General features: G+C 51.4%; 1 protein-coding gene across 9 annotated transcripts in view; it reads right to left on the bottom strand.

Moving 5' to 3' along the window:
• The window catches only part of LOC110306444, a 31,211-nt gene extending 13,149 nt beyond the window's left edge, over positions 1 to 18,062 (bottom strand). For 2 of the 9 annotated variants that reach the window (XR_003838398.1, XM_029484521.1), the window contains exons 1-9: positions 17,949 to 18,062; positions 15,201 to 15,350; positions 14,312 to 15,022; positions 14,008 to 14,101; positions 12,485 to 12,597; positions 9,093 to 9,173; positions 8,912 to 8,985; positions 8,664 to 8,811; positions 304 to 387 (exon numbers count right to left, since the gene is read on the bottom strand). Coding sequence is in view for 7 of the 9 variants with exons in the window: in XM_029484521.1 (XP_029340381.1) it covers positions 304 to 387; positions 8,664 to 8,811; positions 8,912 to 8,985; positions 9,093 to 9,173; positions 12,485 to 12,597; positions 14,008 to 14,101; positions 14,312 to 14,376 (659 nt within the window). In the remaining 2 variants the exon portion in view is untranslated. The remainder of the gene's footprint in view (positions 1 to 303; positions 388 to 8,663; positions 8,812 to 8,911; positions 8,986 to 9,092; positions 9,174 to 12,484; positions 12,598 to 14,007; positions 14,102 to 14,311; positions 15,023 to 15,200; positions 15,351 to 17,948) is intronic. The other 7 variants (XR_003838399.1, XM_029484523.1, XM_029484522.1 and 4 more) reach the window with 6 other exon arrangements.
• Positions 18,063 to 18,724: the final 662 nt, after the last annotated feature.

The following is an 18,724-nucleotide window of genomic DNA, read 5'->3' as shown; positions in this document are numbered from 1 at the left end:
GAGAGTACGCAATGAAAGGCCCATTCATTTAGAAAAGTGAAAAAGAAGAAATTCTTTTGGGGGTCCCACACTTGAAGCAGCCTATAGAATTCTTTTGAGACAGAGACAACACTAGGCGGATGGAGGCTCCCATCTTACAACACAAGCACCGGGTCAACCCTCGACTTGGCTCACTGGGCAACACCCCACACACACACACCCCCGCCCGCCTCCATCTGCACAGACTGCAGCTTGCCTGACAGGGTACTTGGAACCCCCACCCAATCAGCCATTTCTTATGCTCTCTGTGCTCTAGCCACTTACGATTTACAGTTGGAGGGTCCTGGGGGCAGGTGTCTGTGTCCGTGTGTCCAGGGTCCCACGCAGGATTCCAGATGATGGCTTTGGCTAAAAATCAGAAAGCTTGCAGTCACGGGATAGAATCCCACCCAGGAAAGCAAGTACCAGGAGGAGGCTAGCAAAGAAGGCAGCAAGTATGGCTAAAAGCACCTAAGCAGGTCACAACTATGGCTTAAAGCAGGGACTCTCAAGTTCAACAAATTTGAAATCCACGGAGATAACCCACTCATTCCATGCTCACCCCTACCAGCTATCTAAGAGGGGATGGAGCATGTACCAAAAGCCTTGGTATTAGCCTGCATGGTGGGCTAAGGGCTGCTAAGTGTAAGCTAAGCTTTAGAGATTCTGTAACTATAAAATGAAAACTGATACCTATGTGGGTAGCCCACTCCCTGCTATACAAGAGCTCTGAGAACATCCTGAAGGTAGGGCACAGGTTGTGCCCTGGACAAGTCAGTGGGCCAGCAAGACTCAGCATGGGCCAAGCTGGGCAGAGGGCCACACAACAGAGGTCAGGATTCCAGTATGTGGGCTATATGCTACATTGAACACACACACACACACACACACACACACAAAAGATGACAGGTGACCCCCTAGGGTACCCGTGCAGCCACTTCTGTGCTAACCATGTCATAGGAGTATAACAGACCCAACAGAACACCAGTATACCAAGTCTTTACAAGTCCAGGGTTTATTTCAAACATGAGGTAAAACTGTAAGACTCACATCACTAGACAACTACCAAGGCCCACAAAAAGTACAATGTAGTGGCAGCCTCCTAGCCTCCATTCTACTAACCATGCGTCAGGATCGTACTATGGCAGGACAATAAATGAGCGATGTGTATACGACGTGCTAATGAAGGGGCAAGAGCATTTCTGTATACTTTTCTATTTTAATTTTATTTTTGAAATAGGCTCTTCTGTAGCCTGGACTGGCCTCAAATCTGCTATGTCAGAGACTAAAGCTAAACTTCTGGCCCTCCTGCCTAACCTCCCAAGTGCTGTGATGACAGGCATACATGCACCACTGCCTGCCTATGAGCTGATTTTGGTGCTAGGGACTGGACCCTAAGGCTTCTTACCTGCTAGGCAAGCATGGAGCTACATCCCCAACCCCCATAGTCACTGCCCTGATTGTTCTACAAACTCAAACTGCTTGAGAAGAAACTAAAATAAAATGACTGTTCAAAAACATGTTTTAAATGAGTTGATTTTTAAAATGTGTTATTAGCATCTGGTTAAGGTCAAACTATGTGGCAAAAAGGAGTCTGCTGTGTCTGGAAATGGGGGTCAGGATGGGAGCAGGAGAATAAACCCCTTTAAGTGACATGCAGGGAAACAGGAGGCCCAGAGGAATTAATGGGAGGCTGGGGGCACTCCTGAGAGATAGACAATGAGCGGGACTTGAGTGTGATGGGCTCTAGGATGTTATAGACTGGGATGCACAGAACCACAGGGCCTGAAAAACACCTAGCACAGGCTGCCAGATACCTGCCCTGCTGGCTCTCCAGAGACTCTCTACCCTATCCTTACTTCATCCTCTACAGACAGGTTTCTCCACCTATACCCTCCATTCCCAGGTAGCTCTCTGACTGAGGTACCCCCAAACCCTTCCAGGTTACAGTTAGGACACACCTCTTATTTCCAAGCCTCCTGCAAATCCCTTCTCTGCCCTGTGCTCCTCAAACCCAACTCTCCCATAACTGCTCGAATCTGTATCTTAACAATAAGTGTTCACAGGACAACCAGAAGATGTGGGTGACCCAAGCGCTTGGTCATCTTACAGCTCAGGATTACCTAACTGCATAGTGAATACCCCTCTTCCCATGACCCCTGAAGGCTATGGTGGCCACTCATCATAACCATGGTCTCTGGGTGACTCTAGACCAAGAACACACAGCAAGACCAAAGACGCTGCTGTTTCTTTGCAGGAACCTGAGCTTGGGGCCTTCACTCGTCCACTCCTGTTTTCCCCTATTTTGTTTTTAATGGCAGGGAGGTAATCAGAAGCAGCCCAGGGCATCTGGGTTTTTTCCTGCCTCTCCTCCAGGCCCCTGTGGACCCTAGGCGCGCCTGACTGTCCTTAATGAACTCGGCATGCAGACCCCAGGCTGCTAAGCTAGCACGAAACCCTGGCAAAGTCGTGCCTTGGTTTAAAAGCTGCGTGTACCAGCTCCAGATCTGCGTGATGTATTAATAACGCAGTGCGGGGTTGGAATCTTAACAAATGTCAGAAAAGCTGCAGAGATGACTCACTGCAGCCAAAGGAAAAAACAAGATTTTATAGAGTCCGCAGGAACCACTGTCACAAACGTTTGATGGAAGACCTTGTAAATCCATGTCCTGAGCTCATGCTACGCATACAAAACAAGGGTGGGCTGGGCGCAGTCAATGCAGTTCCCCCCACAGCTCACCAGGATAAGAACATGGAACTCTGCATCTTGAGATAATCTTTTTAAAAGTTTCTCTCTTCCGGAGGCACACAGGACCTAACTGATCTTGTTTTGGGTACAAATATCTCACTGATGTTTCCAACAGAGGAAAAACGTCAAAGGACTATTTTTACTAAAATGTTGATTTCAAGAAATCGAGTCTGCAGTTACGCACAAGATCAGCCTTTCCCACTTCCTACCTGTTGAGAAAATACTACCCTCTTGCAAGTTCCCCTGACAAATGGAAGCTCTTTGCAGAGCTCATTTCCTGTACCTTTGTTGAGACCCAGGCCCTGGACATTACGGGCCCATTTATGAAAATGGGAGCGGTAATTGGGACATCTTTTGAAACCATGTCCCCTTCTATGCACCGGGCCCCATCAGCCCTCTAATTTTCGTTGGTCGGGTTTCTGAGGATGTTTATATATGCCTCTTCCTGGAATTTCACCTCTTTGCTTCAGGAGTAGGCAATTAGAGAGAATTAGGACCTATTTGGTACATGTTTACCCTTAATGGATAGAAAGGCTGAAGCAGCCTTAAGAACAGTCTGCCAGTCTAATTGAAGCTGGCAATTTTTTTGATTCCTCATTTCAGCTCGTAGGTATTGTAGCAACCAAGGTCACAAAACAAAAGCTGCGGTCCACCACGGTAATGACGGGCACAGACTGACAGAAAAGGTCTGTGCGCTCCTGATTACCATGCTGAGGCCCAGGGAAGCGTACACAAGGGGGTGGCGGTGGGTGGGTACCACTCACTGTTTTTACAAGTTGCTACCTTGGTGGTTTCAACTAGAAATTCTTCCCTGAGTGGGTTAGGATGCCTCTTGACCAATGGGTACACAATGACCCCTTCTGGACAGCACCCCTGGGACACATCTTCCTAGCAGGGAAAACATGGGACTAGTTTTATTACACAAGGGATGCTCTCTGGCCCAAAAAGGGTTTTCCAGCCTGGCCTGTCGGATGTTTGAATAATTCCCTGTAATAAGTAATACCTTTGCCATAGCACAAGGGGCAGCAACAGCTTCCACAAAGACCTGTGATTTCTAAAAACTGTCAGTGATGAACTAGCTGAGCTCTGAGACTCCCCTGACCACACTTGTCACTCAGGAACCTACAATCAGCAGCTCTCACCCAGGGCTGCACCAGCTGGACACTCTGACCCTCTGGAATCTCCAGCCCCCTCATCTCCAAAGCAGAGAGACAATAGCAATAGAAACAAGGCTACCAAGGGGCCTAGTGTGCCAAAGACTTACAGACTCAAATTCCAAAGGTCTCAGATGACTACAAATTTGTACTCATCTTAAGGATGGAGAAAGGATGACCCCCGAGAGCTGCAGGCAGAGGCTGAGGTCACATCCATAGGCAGGGCTGGGTTCAGACACTGGAAGGCAGCTCCAGACAGCTGCCTATCCTGGACCTAAGTACCCATTTTGGGTTCTGTCCGCTGACTACCTGACAGTTTCTAAGAAGCAATAGGGTGACCTACCAGAAAGCTAGTGGAAGTCCACAGTGTCCAGCCATGGACCTCTGCGTGCCCTTCTCTGGTTAAACAGGGACTGTGTCTGATTACAGAAAGGCTCTGGTCTGATTAGGCTGATTTACAGACAGGTAAACTGAGGCTCAGAAACACCAACTTTGACTGATGACCAGGACTTTTTCTCCTAGCAGGGACCTTTTGCCTTGAGACAGTCTAGGGCAGTAGTGGGATAACCCCTGGTTGGGGGGTGGTCACTCTGCTTTTTCTGCTCTATGTCCCTAACCTTACATACTTGTCATACCCTACTTTAATTTCAGACCCCTACCATCACCACCAGCCCTCCCACCCCCAGTTTCCTAACCCTGGAGGACCAGCTACCTATCCACATACAGAATGACCCAGAGAACTTGCTGGAAGGCAAAAAAAAAAAAAGACACACAGCTGTGGTCCCTGGTGGCCAGAAAAGACATGTGCTCACTCTTTGGCCCCTTTCACAGTCCTCTTTCCCTAACTTTTCATTCTGGACTATCCCTTGGCCCCATTCTGTCTCTAAAGCATCTTTTGGGCTTGGGGCCCAATGTGATCACATTCTTGCCTATAGTTAATCCTATTGCTCTATCCCAAGAGACTTACACAAATCTAAGCCCTGGGAAGGACAAGCTGAAGAGTCCCCAGGGTCAGACAGTGACAACATTGGGGGTTATACCAAAGGGGTCTGCTCTTAGGTGCAAAACACACACACACACACACAGAGAGAGAGAGGCAGGCGCCCCACATAGCACCCTGGGAACACACACACACCATGTCGAGTAGGTAATTGAGTTTTCTTCCTTTCATCTGAAGAAAGGGCACCTTCCATTGACAGGAGCCATTCACAGGACCTGGGAAACTCATCGAAGCTAGCTCTCCCAATTATCCCCAGGTGGCTGTGCTCCACGGGGCTCCCCCACATTCCTTTCTGCTTGAGCCTTTGTTTCCAGCTGCAGCGGGCCTCGGAGCTCCCAGGCTAAGAGTCTCCTCCTTAAGCCCTAGCCAAAGACCCTATTCACTGAGAGAAGAGAAGGCCAAGTCAAGGTGGTGGGGAGCCAGGCTCTGGGGCCCCACTCCCAGGCTAGGGGAGGGAAGACCTCACCATCTGCAATTTTCTCTTAAGCCCAAAGAAACTAGAGAGCAATTAAGAAAGTCAAGATTGTACCGTACCCTCCACCCCTGCTCTAGCCTTAATTAATTCCTCTCCCACACACATCCTGCTTGAGTTGGAGGGATGGGGGCTACTGGCCTCCGTCACCTGACACCTGCCCTTCACACACACACACACACACACACACACACACACACACACACACACACACGCATGCACGCACACATATACCCTGGACTTGGGAATGAAGGAAGATGAGAAAACAAACATGGACAATGCCTGAGAAGCCTGGCTAAAGCCACCAGATCCCAAAGGAAGAGGCGGGGCCCCAGACACTGGCCCCAGGGCCAGATAAAACCAGGACACACCAGATATTTGCATCAGAGATGGAGACCCAGGTCCCCTCTCCTACTGCTGCTCTACTCTGTAGCCCTCTTGCTGTGTTTCTAGGTGCCCAGAAGGAAACACCATCAGAGACTCCTTCCTAACGTGTCCCTAATTCCTACTGGACTAATTTTTCTATGCCACAAAGGCAACTTCACCCTGAAACATCCCTTTCCTCAGAAACCTCGAGAGACCGGAGCGTTATTCAGGGGGCCCCACCACCCACCCAGTGCCTCTCTCTTTCAGAGGCCCCTGTGCCTTATGGAGTCCCCCTAAGAAAGACTCAGCTCTCATAGAATTTTCCAGCTTCTCTAACTAGGAATGGAGGCCTAAATCTTCCTTTCCTTCCTTTCTCTGAGAGGGATGGGGGCTCAAGGCAGCAGAAGAGGGGGCAGCTCTTGGGACTCATTTCCAGCCTGTTAAATTCCAGTCCCTAGAGAAGAAAGGGCTCCCCAGGCAGCTGCCCCCACCCAGTTCCTCCAGCATGGCTTCTTTATTGCCCTTCACTGTCCACTGCTCTGTAACCTTTGAGAGCCTTAATTTACCTTCCTCCACACCCCCTTTGTGTGACACCCCTTACTCTTCACTAACCAGCTCTGTTAAAAGATCGGTAGATTTCTTTTTTCATTCTAAGAAGTCAGATTGCTCATAAAGAAAAAAAAAATGTAAGTTACTTCATGTAAATGAAGGAATAAGAAACATATGCGTCCTGCTGCCCCAAAGTCTTGCCAGGTTTTGACATCATTTAGAGAAATGTACTTTTGAATACATTTGGGGTTTGAATCACACAAATCAGGGGCCCTGAAAACTGCAGCCAGCAGCTTGCAGGAGGGAATGTAGAAGCAAAGGCAGCCCCCTCCATGAGTAACCTCAGCTTAGCTCTGGCCTCCCTTGCCTGCCCACTCCTGAGATGAATGGACAAGAAGCCACTATCTTGTCCCCCCAGTCTGCCCTCCTCGTGAAGAACCAAGTTGGAAAGAACTTTGGGGGAGCTAAGTGCCTATTACCATGGCAAATGACCTCCCATCTTCCCACCAGGTGGCAAGGTCCCTGGTGCCTGTTCTCTTGGCATTTCAGGCCTCATTTCCACCCTTTATCACCCTCTGGCACTGTCCAAAGCATCAAAAAGAATTTTCCAGAAAGCTATCATTTCTATTGATTCTCAGGAGTAGCATCTCTTCTGCAGTTCCTAAACCCAGTCCGAGAGGTTGGCGGATTGTATATTAATTGAGATCCTAGTATGCTCCCTTGTTCTTTAAACTAATGTCACACAAAATCTACCAAAGATCTATCTGCCCGAGATTTAGCTTGCACAATCCCTGAAATATCAGTCACTCAAAATGTACCTTCATGTAAAGCCTGTCCTTGAATCCTGGGAGGGTAGGTGGGGCTGGATGCAGAGTGTAGGAATATTCTAGGATAAGTGGCCATATTGTCTCATGGTTGGGTCTGTTCGCATCATCTTAACCTAGCCTAACCCCTTGGCTCAGCCTGCCTCCCAAGTTCTGGGCTTGACCCTAATGAACAAGCTCAGAGCTGCAAGCCCTTGGCTCACTCGGCTCAGACTACCCAGCCAGTGGCTTTGTCTAAGCTCGGGATTCGATGCCCCTGGGAGCTCATATCCTTCCCTGAGCAAAGCTCCCCCTCCCAGCCCTCCTCGCTAGCCACGTCACTGTGTTTGCAGGTTGCTCAGTAAATGCCAGCTACGGAGTAAATGTCACAAGACAGAGCCTTCTGGTGCCCTAGGCACACACCCCTCCTCTCTACAGCCTACTGGGCCCTCTAGAGAGGAGAAAAACAGGCAGGCAAACGCCAGGCCTGGGTGCATGGCCCCTTTGTGAATTAGGTTGTTTAATAATAGGATCCCATCCCATTTCCACTTCAGAGGGGGAAAGGCGGAGCGCTATAGGAGCATCTATAAATCTCATTTAATGAGAATATCATGGAAGCTGCTCCATGGGAAAGGCAAGGCCTCCTCCAAGCAGGGTGACAAGTTGGGAGGAATCTTGAGACAGGGGCACGGAGGTCAAGGTGTTAAAAAGGATAGCAACTAGGCCAAGGTCAGACCTGGACCCAGTCAAATTGCCCCAATGTCTCCCACCACCCCACGTGGGGGCAAAGCAGGAGGACCCTCCTCTTTAAGCCACCTTGATGGCTGGCTGCCCTCCTCACCTGACCCTTCAACCCTTTGATTCGGTCCTACCCACCCCAACACAACACACAACCCTTCAGTGGCTCTACAGAGATATGTCTTGAGTAAGTAAGTGAACCATTCTTTGTGGTTCAAAAACAAGCGAACATGTGATGAAGTCTTCTGCGTCTTCTCCAGCATATTCCTGTCTCAAAGCAATGTCAGGAGTAAGGGAAATAAAGACAAGCTCACATAAAAAACAAACACCATTTCATTACTCATCAAAGCCCCACATAGGCAAGGCTGAAATTCTGAGTAAACAGCGCCACCATGGCTGGTGGGGAGAAATGTCTCCCCACCAAGGGTGGATGGATAACCACCCATGTCCACATCTCTGCATGGGACAAAGCCAAGGGCCTGTGGATTCTTCATATCACCAACATAGTCAGTCGGGTTGACTGTGTTGTGTGCCTACTGTGTTTCTTGCCCTGGCTATTTCTGGGAGTGTACATGTGCCCTACCCCCACCTACCGTCTCTGGTCCCTGCTAGACAGGGTCCAGGATGGACTCCCACGCGTGCTGTCTCGTGGCAACAGTCTTTCTCGGCTCCAGGCAGCGCGTCCAGGCGATCAGGTCCAAGGTGAGTGTGCGGCGCTTTGGCAAGGTGCACCCTCCCCCTGTACTCTTCTTAAGTGAAGATGTAATGTCAGTGAATTCTAACAAAGTTGTGTTTACCGGCGCAAGAGACTCACCCTAATCCAGGAGGGTTGTGCGTGAGGTCCTCGCGCTGGGCGTCGTGGGTGGGGTCCTCGCGCTGGGCTTCCTGGGGTCCTCGCGCTGGGCGTCCTGGGGTCCTCAGACTTCTTTTCTTCAGCCGGCATGGCCGGTGGGCAATGCCAGCTTTGAGGAAAGGCAAAAAGTTAGAATTCCTACAAAGCGGAACACCCTAAAAAGAAAAGCCACCTGTACTCACACGCATGAAGACAGGCAGCGGCCTCACCTGCTCTTCTGTGGAGATGGGCAGCTCGTGGAACCTGAGCACAACAGCAAATGGCACAGGAAGACGCGACAGGCCTAGATAGTAGCCCCCAAAACAACACCAAATGGTCAGCAAGGGGCCTAGGAGGGCGGAGCCATGGACTCTCAAGGACAAGGTGGTGGGAAGTGTGGTAAACACCCACCAGGGAAGGACGATGGCTAGGAGTTCGAATTCGACGAAGACGGCGACGGGATCTCCAGGGCCAGCAAGCCAAGTCTTAAACCTGTTTTAAGACCCTGGTCACTCAGCCCCTGGAAACTAGGCCCACAGGAGATGAAGAACTAGCAAGGGATGGTCCAACAGGCACGGGGTGGCTGTTGGCAACTGAGGTGAGTTTGGGGAGGCGGGGGGGGAGGGAGGGGGAGGCACAATGGGATAGGGACCCGGTAGCAAGGCTAAGGGCAGCAGGTGGACCAGGTTAGCCACAGTGTGGGCTTAGCAAGGGAAGCCAGACTGTAAAGCAGAGGTAGGAGTGGCTGGAACCCGAGGGGGAGGTTGGTGTAGGATGAGCCCAGGGACACTGAAGCACAGGTAGGTGTTAGGGGACACCATGGAAGGGCTATGCAAGCAGAACACCAAGAGGGTGATGAACCCCGGCACTATAGAAGCAGGGGGGAGCCAGCAGGTAGAGAGGGGCAGGTGGGCAGCCAGGCAGAGGCGGGGCCTGCACATGCTCTCTGAAGGCTCCTGACATGGGACACAGTCCCCAGCCATAATTGGGGACAAAAAGGCTGGACTGAGTCCCAAGGGGAGGAACAAACTGTGGAAAGGGTCCAAAAGCCTCAGACCCCCATCCATCAACCTCAAGAGGGAGACCTGTGTGGCCAGGACAGGCACATCACAGCTGTTCCTTTTGCGCTAGCCTCAGCTCTAAGCTGCGGGGCAAGTAGCCCGTACTCAGCCATGAATGGGGAGGGAGGCAGAGAGGGGGGCAAGGCCCTGGGGGTGGGCAGGTCTGCATGAAGGCAGGGCAGGCAAACCAGGCCCACCCCATGCCCTCTGAATGCCCTCTATGGAGCCAGAGACCAGTGCTCTGGCTCCAAGACAACCCCCCAGCTTGCCCTCCCTGGGAAGCAGAGGCCATCAAGGGACAAGCTAGGTGGCAGGTGCCAAGCCCAGGGCCAGGACCATGGGCACGCTCAGTTAGGATCAACTGTGGATGACAGAGTAAACGCGCGGACGAACGCAGGGCGCAACCATAGGACCCCCTCAAAGGGGGCTGAGCCTAGGGCAGGTTGCTACTGATCCCATGTCCCTTGAGCCTCCCACACCCCCTGACCCTTAGCTGCCCAGATGTGGCAGTTGAGCCCGTCCGTTCGTCCGCCTGTCCCACCGTACATCATCCCACATACTCTGACTGAGCCCCACTATTTACCGGGTTGGTGCTGGGACACCCAGAAGAGGAAGGGGTGGCCTAGGGGCACCCCAAAAGGGGCCAGATCCAATTGGGAGAGGGAGGGAGACAAACAGAGGGAGGCTGAGACAGAGAATGGAGGGGAATGGGCAGTAAAGGCAGAAGAAGTTGTTCTCAGAAGAGTGGGGGGGGGCAGTGCTTTTCCTGCCTCCTCCCTCCCCCTCCTTGGCTTCATCTCTGTAACTCCCCAATATGTCCTGATTGATCCCATAGATGTTGAATACCCAGAATGCTCTGGGCCTGTGGGCCAACTACTTGCCTGGACTGAAAGGGGAAGGGGAAGGGGACTTTTATACCCACGGATGCACACAAGCACCCTTGAGAGTCCCGGGAAGTGGACTGGGGGCGGGGCGGGGGGGGGTTGGGGGCAGGGGGCGGGTGGAGAGCAAGGCTGTGCTTCAGGAATTAGTTACCTGGAAACCTACTTAGAAGCTTCCTGCCATCAAGGGCAGCTGAGATGGTAGAGGAGGGAGTGTGGGGACCCCCCTGGGGAGGGGGGGGTCTTGTTTGAATTGCTCAAGGCTGCTGCTAAGTTTGGAGAACTGGTGACCTAGGACTTGTGAATATCAGAAGTGGCTTCAGGGACCTATTATCTCAATATAAATATTATTGATAGATACTTGAGACAAGGGACCCCTGCAGACAGTGAAGTCTCTATAACTGACTGCACTGTGGGCAGGGAGCCTTGTGTGTGACTTCTACTCTCCTAGACCTTCGCTCTATCCTAGTACCCTACCTTCAAGTCCAGCACAGGGGTGGTGCTGTAGTGGACCCGCTGAGGAAAGGGGGTGGGAGGAGGGAGTCCCCTTCACCGGGCTTGTTGATTGCCTGGGTGAGACCGGGGAACTTGGCAGAAGTCTAGGTAACAAGGAATGGCTGGCTGGGCAGTGTGGAGCTCTTATAGTTCCTTGACGCAAAGCTACCTTCAACATGCAACCCCGTTCAATGGGGGGAGGGAAATCTACAACACTGACATTAAAGTGTGCCTTAAGAACCCAAGGCCCCCTACCCCTCAGCCACCAGCTCTCAGCTCATTATGATAATCAGTGTTTTTCCTTCGCAGACAAAGAGGGCTCCTTATGAGATGACGATTGGAGCTCAGCAGCTCCCTCATTAGCTAGTGCTGCAGCCTCCTCCTTCCACAAGGCCCAAGATTAGCCCTGTGTTCATTAAGGAGAAAGGGCAAAAGTAGAATAGAATTGGAAAAAAGAAAAAGTAAAAAAAAACACAGCTGGGGGGCTAGGGGTGGCTCTGTCCAGTGAGCCAATCATTCCTTGAGACCCTTCTGACCCCTCCTGTACCATCGGGACTTAATCACCAGTCTGGGGAGGCATTAGGGAAGGGGCAAGGGGTGCAGAGGTTAAACCTCAGGAGAGGAACTCAAAACCCTTCAATGGGGCTATGTGATACGGAGACTTCCTGGGATGTGTCACTAGGTAATCAACTTAAAAGCTTCCTTCTGGTTTTTCTCACAGGCTAACCTAGAAGGAAAGCTTTTGCTAGGTGAGGTCTGGGGAGGTCTTAGTAGTTCCTAATCCCCTTTCCTTGCCTTTGCTATCTGTCATGCTTGTACCCCCCCACCCCCTTCAGCCCCACCCCCCACCCCCTGCCCCTGATCTTTGGTCTTCTCTGTGGGAACCTAACTTTGAGAAAACTTAATTGTGTCCCAAATTGCATTTGCTCAGGAATACCTAATTAATTTCCCTTCCAGTCCCTCAGCTAAGGAGTCAGTGTCTTACCTGATGGAAACTCACCTGGCCTTCCAAGTAAAGCCTATTTAACCCTGTCTTAGCTAGCCAAGGTATCTTGGAAGAGCTGGCCTACACCATGGTCCCAACTTTAAGAGCTTTCCCTAAGACCTGAACCCAGCCCAGAGTGCTCTAGGCGGCCTTGGCAGCTGGGTGGCACGAGGCAGGTTTGGGAAACTGAGAGGGGCTAGGAATGTAAGCTCCCAGGGAAAGTGAGAAGAGCTGTGTCCGTGAAGCCAGTAATGTGGAAATAGAAGGGAACCAGAGCCGTGAAACCAATGGAGCAGCAGGAATGGAGGAGATGCGTGTGTGTCCTTGTGTCCAGCCAGAGCTGGCATTGTGCCAAGGGTCAAGCTACAGAAAAGTCTTTACCTGAGCGAGAGCCGTTCGATGGAGAAGAGCGAGTCAGGAAGCAGTGGGTTGGAGGGGAAATTGGAGGTGAGGAAGGAAAGCAGCGAGTGTAGACAGGCCTCGAGAAGCCGGGGCTGTGAAGGAAAGACAGACACTGGAGTGGCGAGGAAGGAGGACAGGGGGAGGCGGGCGGGCGGGGCTCCAGGTGAGCACAGTGGAGCCAGGAGTCCCGAGAGGAACTGGAGGATGCAGGCTGGAAACAGGTTCATGTCCACTGCTGCTAAAACCGAAGAGACCGCGAGGCTAACGTTATGTGGGGGGGCCCCGTCGGAAACCGCTTGGCGACCTCTGCTTCCCTGCGTGATGGCAGGCCGGCCCTGGGTCAGGACAGGGAGTTGTGAGCATCAAATGAATGGACAGTTGCCAGAGAGGGACCAGGGTAGCTCCAGTCTCCATGTGCACAGAGCAGTGCAGTAGTGAGAGCCCCCCGGCCACTCGGCAAGACAGAAAGGGTCCCTTCAATCAGCCTGATTAACTCAGAGCGGGTCTCCGCCCACTGCATTTGTCTCCTGTGTGCTACTTCTGCCTCCATTTGCCTCATAATCCAATCAGCCCCTTTCAGGGGCCTGGACATCATTGTCCACTCCAAGCTGGGCTTCCCTAAAGCAACCCAGTTGTTTTTTGTTTTGTTTTTTGTTTTGTTTTGTTTTATTTTTTGGTCTTGTCTGGACAAAAATGGTTGGTTTAAAAGGCCACCAAAGAAAGTGCTGGTAGAAATGAGAGTACTAATTAGCCTCCAAAAAGAGACTGTTCTCATTGTCTTTGTACCTCAGCCATAGCCTGGTGCACTGGGCACATGGTCAGTGTCTCAGAAAATGTTTGTTGAATGAATATTGTTTGTTTGTTTGTTTGTTTGTTTGTTTGAATTCTGGAAATTATTTGTTGAGCACAAAGACACCCAGCACCTACTGGGTGCTTACTGTTGTGAGAGACTAGGGCTGGCCGCTGGGCAATAGGGACAGCCTCATTGGCTAATTAAGGATTTTTTTTTGCAATTTCCGGGCGATTTACAAGGCACTTTCTTGTGAGTTATGTAGTTTGGTCTTCAGAAGCACTCTGTGGGGTAGACAACCTGGCTTTCCCCCCACCCCCCACCCCCCACCCCCCCCCCCCCACCACTTCCCCTCTAGTCTTTCTTTCTTTCTTTCTTTCTTTCTTTCTTTCTTTCTTTCTTTCTTTTTTTCTTTCCTTTTTTTTTTTTTTTTTTGAAATGCCTATTTAGGTGTGAAAGGAACTGAAACCTGGAAGCTAAATGACTTGTTTAAGGTCACACCATCCCTAAGAGGTGAAGTCAGCACATGCTACCAAACTTGGGCCACCCCACCCCCACCCCCAGCAGCTCCCCAAGACCACCCTGGGAAGCTAGGATTTCCCATTGTGAAATGTTTGGTATGGATCGAAGAACTTTAGGTGGAGGACAGGGGACTGGACCATCAGGGGTCGCCACAATGGCACCCATGTCCAACTTTGACCCCTTCTCTTACCCAATGTGGCAAGAGTCCAAGTGTCCTCCGTGTGAATTTAAGTTCAATCTCATGAGTGAGTCCGGGCTCTCCCAGTTCTCTTTCCCACCTACCTCTTTAAAAATCATGAAAAAAAAAATAAAAATAAAAATAAAAATCAATGCCAATTCACCCCTCCTCTCTAGACACTAGGCTACCCCCTTTGACACACAAATGACATAGGAATAACATGGTCACATTATGTAGAAAGTGCCCTGGAAATGACCACACACTCGTGTCCTTACTCAAAATCTCCTGGACATCCTGTTGTCTAAAGAGCCCCTACCTGGAGCAAGGAGAGCCCTGGGCATAGGGGCTGCAGGAGTCTGCGGGAGAATGGTTGAGACACATGAGCCATGAACGGGAGGACTAGATCCACCTGCAAACCTTTCAACAAACATGTGCTGAGGTCTCTGCCCAGCCCTGCCTCAGGCTGCTGCAGTTCATTTAATTCTCACAACAACCCTAGGAGGTTGCTCCTAATGTCCCCACTACCCCAAAAGGGACATCTCCGAGAAGGTGGGTGGAGGAGGGGGAGGGGACATGCCTTTGGGGGTCAGCCACGTGCTCATTCCAGAAGGAAGCACCCCACCCCACCCACGGAGTTGCCAGCAAGATGCTGGTCGCCCCTGACCCGGGTCCCCCTCCTGAGAGGTTCCCAAAGGGACCCTTTTGCTCAGGACATTGTTAGGACAGCATGGTCAGTCACAAGGGACGACCCCCCTCGGGGAGGGCAGCACTCCAGTTCACTAGCAGATGAACACAAGCACAGATGTACAGGAAAGGACTCAGACTCAAGACACAAGCAGAGCAAAGGTCAAGGGCCATGGCCAGTGCCCCCTCACTAGGGCACTGGTTCAAGGTTTGAACCCCAGAGAGACTAGCTGGCCACTGATGGTCCTCTTTGTCGCTTGTCCCTCGCTGTCCTGATCCCAGAGGGGTCCACAAGGAGTTGCTCTGTATGGTAGTGCGTTCCTGGAATCCATGCTCCTTGGCTCTACAAATAACCAAAGGTTAGAGAATTTATTAAATGCCCAGGTATAGGTATTAATTACAATGTAAGCTAATTAATTACAACTAATTACAATTTCAGCTAATTATTTAACATTTTAAGTTGTTTTTAATGGCTAATGGGTCTGGGGGTGATCAATGTGCAACGGGCAGGAGGAGCTCACAGGCCATGTAACACGCAGGCAACTCGAGGGAGTGGCTGGGGTACCAGGAGGTAGAGGTGCACAGCAGGTACTCGAGCAGCAGCCTTGGCATCCAGAAGGTGGTCCTGGAAAACTGGTGTGAGCCGATGATGTCATCCCTGAAGAGAGAGCCTAGGATATGGGAGGGGGTTGTTAGAAACCACCTTGATGACCTCTAACGGCCAGCCCAGGAACAGCACAGAGAGGGAGGGGGCAAGTGAAAGAGGAGAGAAGGGAGGGGAAGGCTTGGGGGGAAAGAGGGAGGGGTGGGAGGGATCAGGGAAGAGAAGCAGGGATGGGGTGGAGGGGAGGAAGAGAAGGGAGGGGTAAGAGGAATGAGGGAAATGGGTAGGGGTGGGAGGAGAAAGGAGGAGGAAGGGAGGGGTAAGAGGAATGAGGGAAGTGGGTAGGGGCGGGGCGGGGGAGAAGGGAGGAGGGAGGAGAAGTGGGAGGAGGGGAGAAGTGAGGAAAAATGGGAGGGGGAAGATAGGGGAGAAAAGTGGGAGGGGAAAGAGGGAGAGAAATGGGAGGGGGAGGAGGGAGAAGAAATGGGAGGGGGAGGAGGGAGAAGAAATGGGAGGGGGAAGGAGGGAAAACAGAAATGGGAGGGGGAAGAGGGAAAGTAGAAATGGGAGGAGAAGTAGGAGGAGAAATGGGAGGGGAGGACAGCAATGGGAGGGGTACAGATGAATTGATTGACAGGTCACAAGTGTTAGCTGTGTGCGCATGCGCAGCTCTAGCGCTAGTCTAGCAGGCCAAGAACCATTTGCACATAGAGACCGCTAGGGGGCGCGCGGCCCGCACTCACTAAGACTCCAATAGCCCAACCACCTGAGGCGCCCCCACAGGCGCCAGGACGCAGCTGCTAGAGCTAGACTGACGTAGGAGGGGGGAGGGTGCCCAACAGGTTTCAGGCTTGGGGGGGGGGGGCAGAGCCCACACCAGCCATCTTTAAGGGTCGCTATGCACCCCCATCGCCTCTGCCTGAGCCATTTTCCAGACATGACGCAGCACACATACAGGAGCCGCCTTGCACCAAAGAGACCCTGCAGTAAGGGGCTGCCCCCAGACCACAATTCTACTCCTGATAAGTAAAAGCAGGACGCTGCCCACCACCATTAGTAAATCCAATTAAGCATAATTAAAATTTAAAGACTCAATTCTTAATACAGAACACTCATTTTTGAGGTCTTCAGCTATACGACAAAATAAAGGCAGACCAACCTGCCCCCCCACCCAATTAACACTCTTCTCAAAACCTTGCCCCCCCCCTTTGCCACGTCAACTCTCAAGACCCTTAGGGATGACGCCTAATTAATTAATATTTTTTTGCAATTCTTCCTCAAAAAGCCACACCTTTCTAAGACCCCAGAAAACACAAATCACTGAAAATAAATTAATCTGCGTCCATGACACCCTAAATCACATAGCCACTGCAGATGACGCCATCTCTGACCTATTGTAAGTCCTGCAAACGCACCTTAGTGAACCCAGGTATCTACTAACATTTCCCCTTAGGTAAATGAACCCATGGTCCCGCAGCCCATCTCGCTCCCGACCCCCTCCTGCAGGAGAACAAAGGCCACCTCCTCTTCCCTCCCCACCCCGCCCCCCAAAATTCCGCAGTGCCACCAGCGCCCTCTTGCGGCCATCAATAGAACATTCTAGAAACCTGCCACGTCGCAGCCCTCAGGCTGCCCCCCCTCAGCCAGCCAGCCCAGAATGAGGAGGGGGCGGCCAGGGGGGGCTTCACGGGGACAAAGGAAACGGCAAAAGGTGATTTACCAAAAGTCAAAAGCCTTCAACACGTCAGAATCTAGCCGCAGCCATCATGCGCAATGCCAAAAAGAACCCTGCCTCCAAATTTCCCGCACTCAGATGACCCCCCCACACACCTCCACACACCCCCTTTTCTGCATTTTCTCTTTTCCTTCCTATGAGACGCAAGGACGTGGGGTTTTTTTTCTACCCTAGCCCACCCCCCACATCTATTCTGCCTGTGCCCCCCCACCCCATTCCGCAGCCTTCTCTCTGTGATCTGGGGGTCTCCGGCTAGATTTGCTTTTGACACCATCTCTTTCCGCTGTTAAACTGGCTGCGTCAGGAAACGGCTAGTAATGGTTACATTTTTTTTTTCCCACTATATTTTGCCCGAGGTCAGGTCTATACTAAACCCGAGTATCTGGATTCAGAATTGCTGGTGAACACGAACCTCTAAATCTTACGCCCACGATCCACCGAGAACCTGGCTAGGAGAAAAAGATGGCTCGAGACCCCTCTTTTCAGGTACCCCCCCTATTTTATGGGGCTTGCGGGATGATGCATCGCCGCCATGTCTCCCACCATTAATGCGATTTTAAGGGGGGCTTTCAGCCGCCAAAATCAGGTTTTTAGACCCCAGAAACAAAAATACAGTGGATTTGGGGGCGGAATATCTCATTATTGCTGCTTTTCTTAATCAGGGTCTCTACCGCGCTGCCCACACTAGTGAGGAAAAAAGCCCTAGTGGACCGGACCCCCCCCCCCGCGAGAAAAATGTGCCTGAGGATTCCTTTCCTTACAGAATTTCGTGTTGGATGCTGGGGACAAGGCTAAGTAAGGGGCTGCCTTTGGGAGAAGGTCCCCAGCACTGGCCTTTCGGCATGTCCAGGAGGACTGAGCCGAAGCCAGATGGAGATGTCGTCTTCATTTTTGCACATCCTTTTAGGCAAAGGATGGCTAACCACTCACCAGGTAAGAGATTCTTCTGCGGGAGCCCGGGGTTTTCTGGAAGAGCTGCAGCCAAGGCCAGCAGAGCCGAGGCGAGCTCTATTCCAGCTCTTCGTCTTCTGTGCTAGGGGCTGGCTGGGTGGGGTTTATATAAAGGCGCAGAAGGGGTGGTCTTTGACGTCAGCGCATTCTGCTGCAATGCGCTCATTTCTCTAAAAGTGATTGGCCGGAAAAATGAGCCCCCCAGATTCTATGACAAATTGCTGTAGCCGCACCCAGACTGCAGCAAAGAACGAAGGAAAAAAAAATCTGCCGCAGTGCCCCTGGCCGCCATGACCAACACCCTGTGGTCGCTGGTGATTTTTCCCTACATGAGCCCTAATTGTGGATGGAAGGGCGATTTGTAGACATAATCTGGGGGGAAATAACCCCAACGGGTGATTGTTCTCAGGCGGCCAAGAAAAAGGTGGGGTACCGGGGATCGGCAGATGGCTTGTCTGGGTTTCTCAGAACATCAGTCAGGGGCTCGGGCTTAGGAAAGGAGAGCGTTGTTTTTTCCTAATTGCACTGGAGATTTTTAATAAAAATCCCAGATAAAATAATTGATTCCCAAATGTTAGCCTGGAGGCTGTCACCCCCACATAGGGTACCCCGTTTCTGACGGACTATCTTGATACGGGGAATTTGGCATCTTTGAGTCAAAAGGACCTTGATTTTGAGTCCCAGGCTTTACGGAAGATACAACCTGTGCACCAAAAACCTTGCGCTATTCTGCCCTTTCTCAAGGACCCATTTCT

Source organism: Mus caroli, chromosome 12, assembly GCF_900094665.2.
Source record: "Mus caroli chromosome 12, CAROLI_EIJ_v1.1, whole genome shotgun sequence".
Classification (NCBI taxonomy): domain Eukaryota; kingdom Metazoa; phylum Chordata; class Mammalia; order Rodentia; family Muridae; genus Mus; species Mus caroli.
The sequence above is the reverse complement of the archived record's forward strand: the minus strand, read 5'-3'. Positions and strand labels throughout refer to the sequence as shown.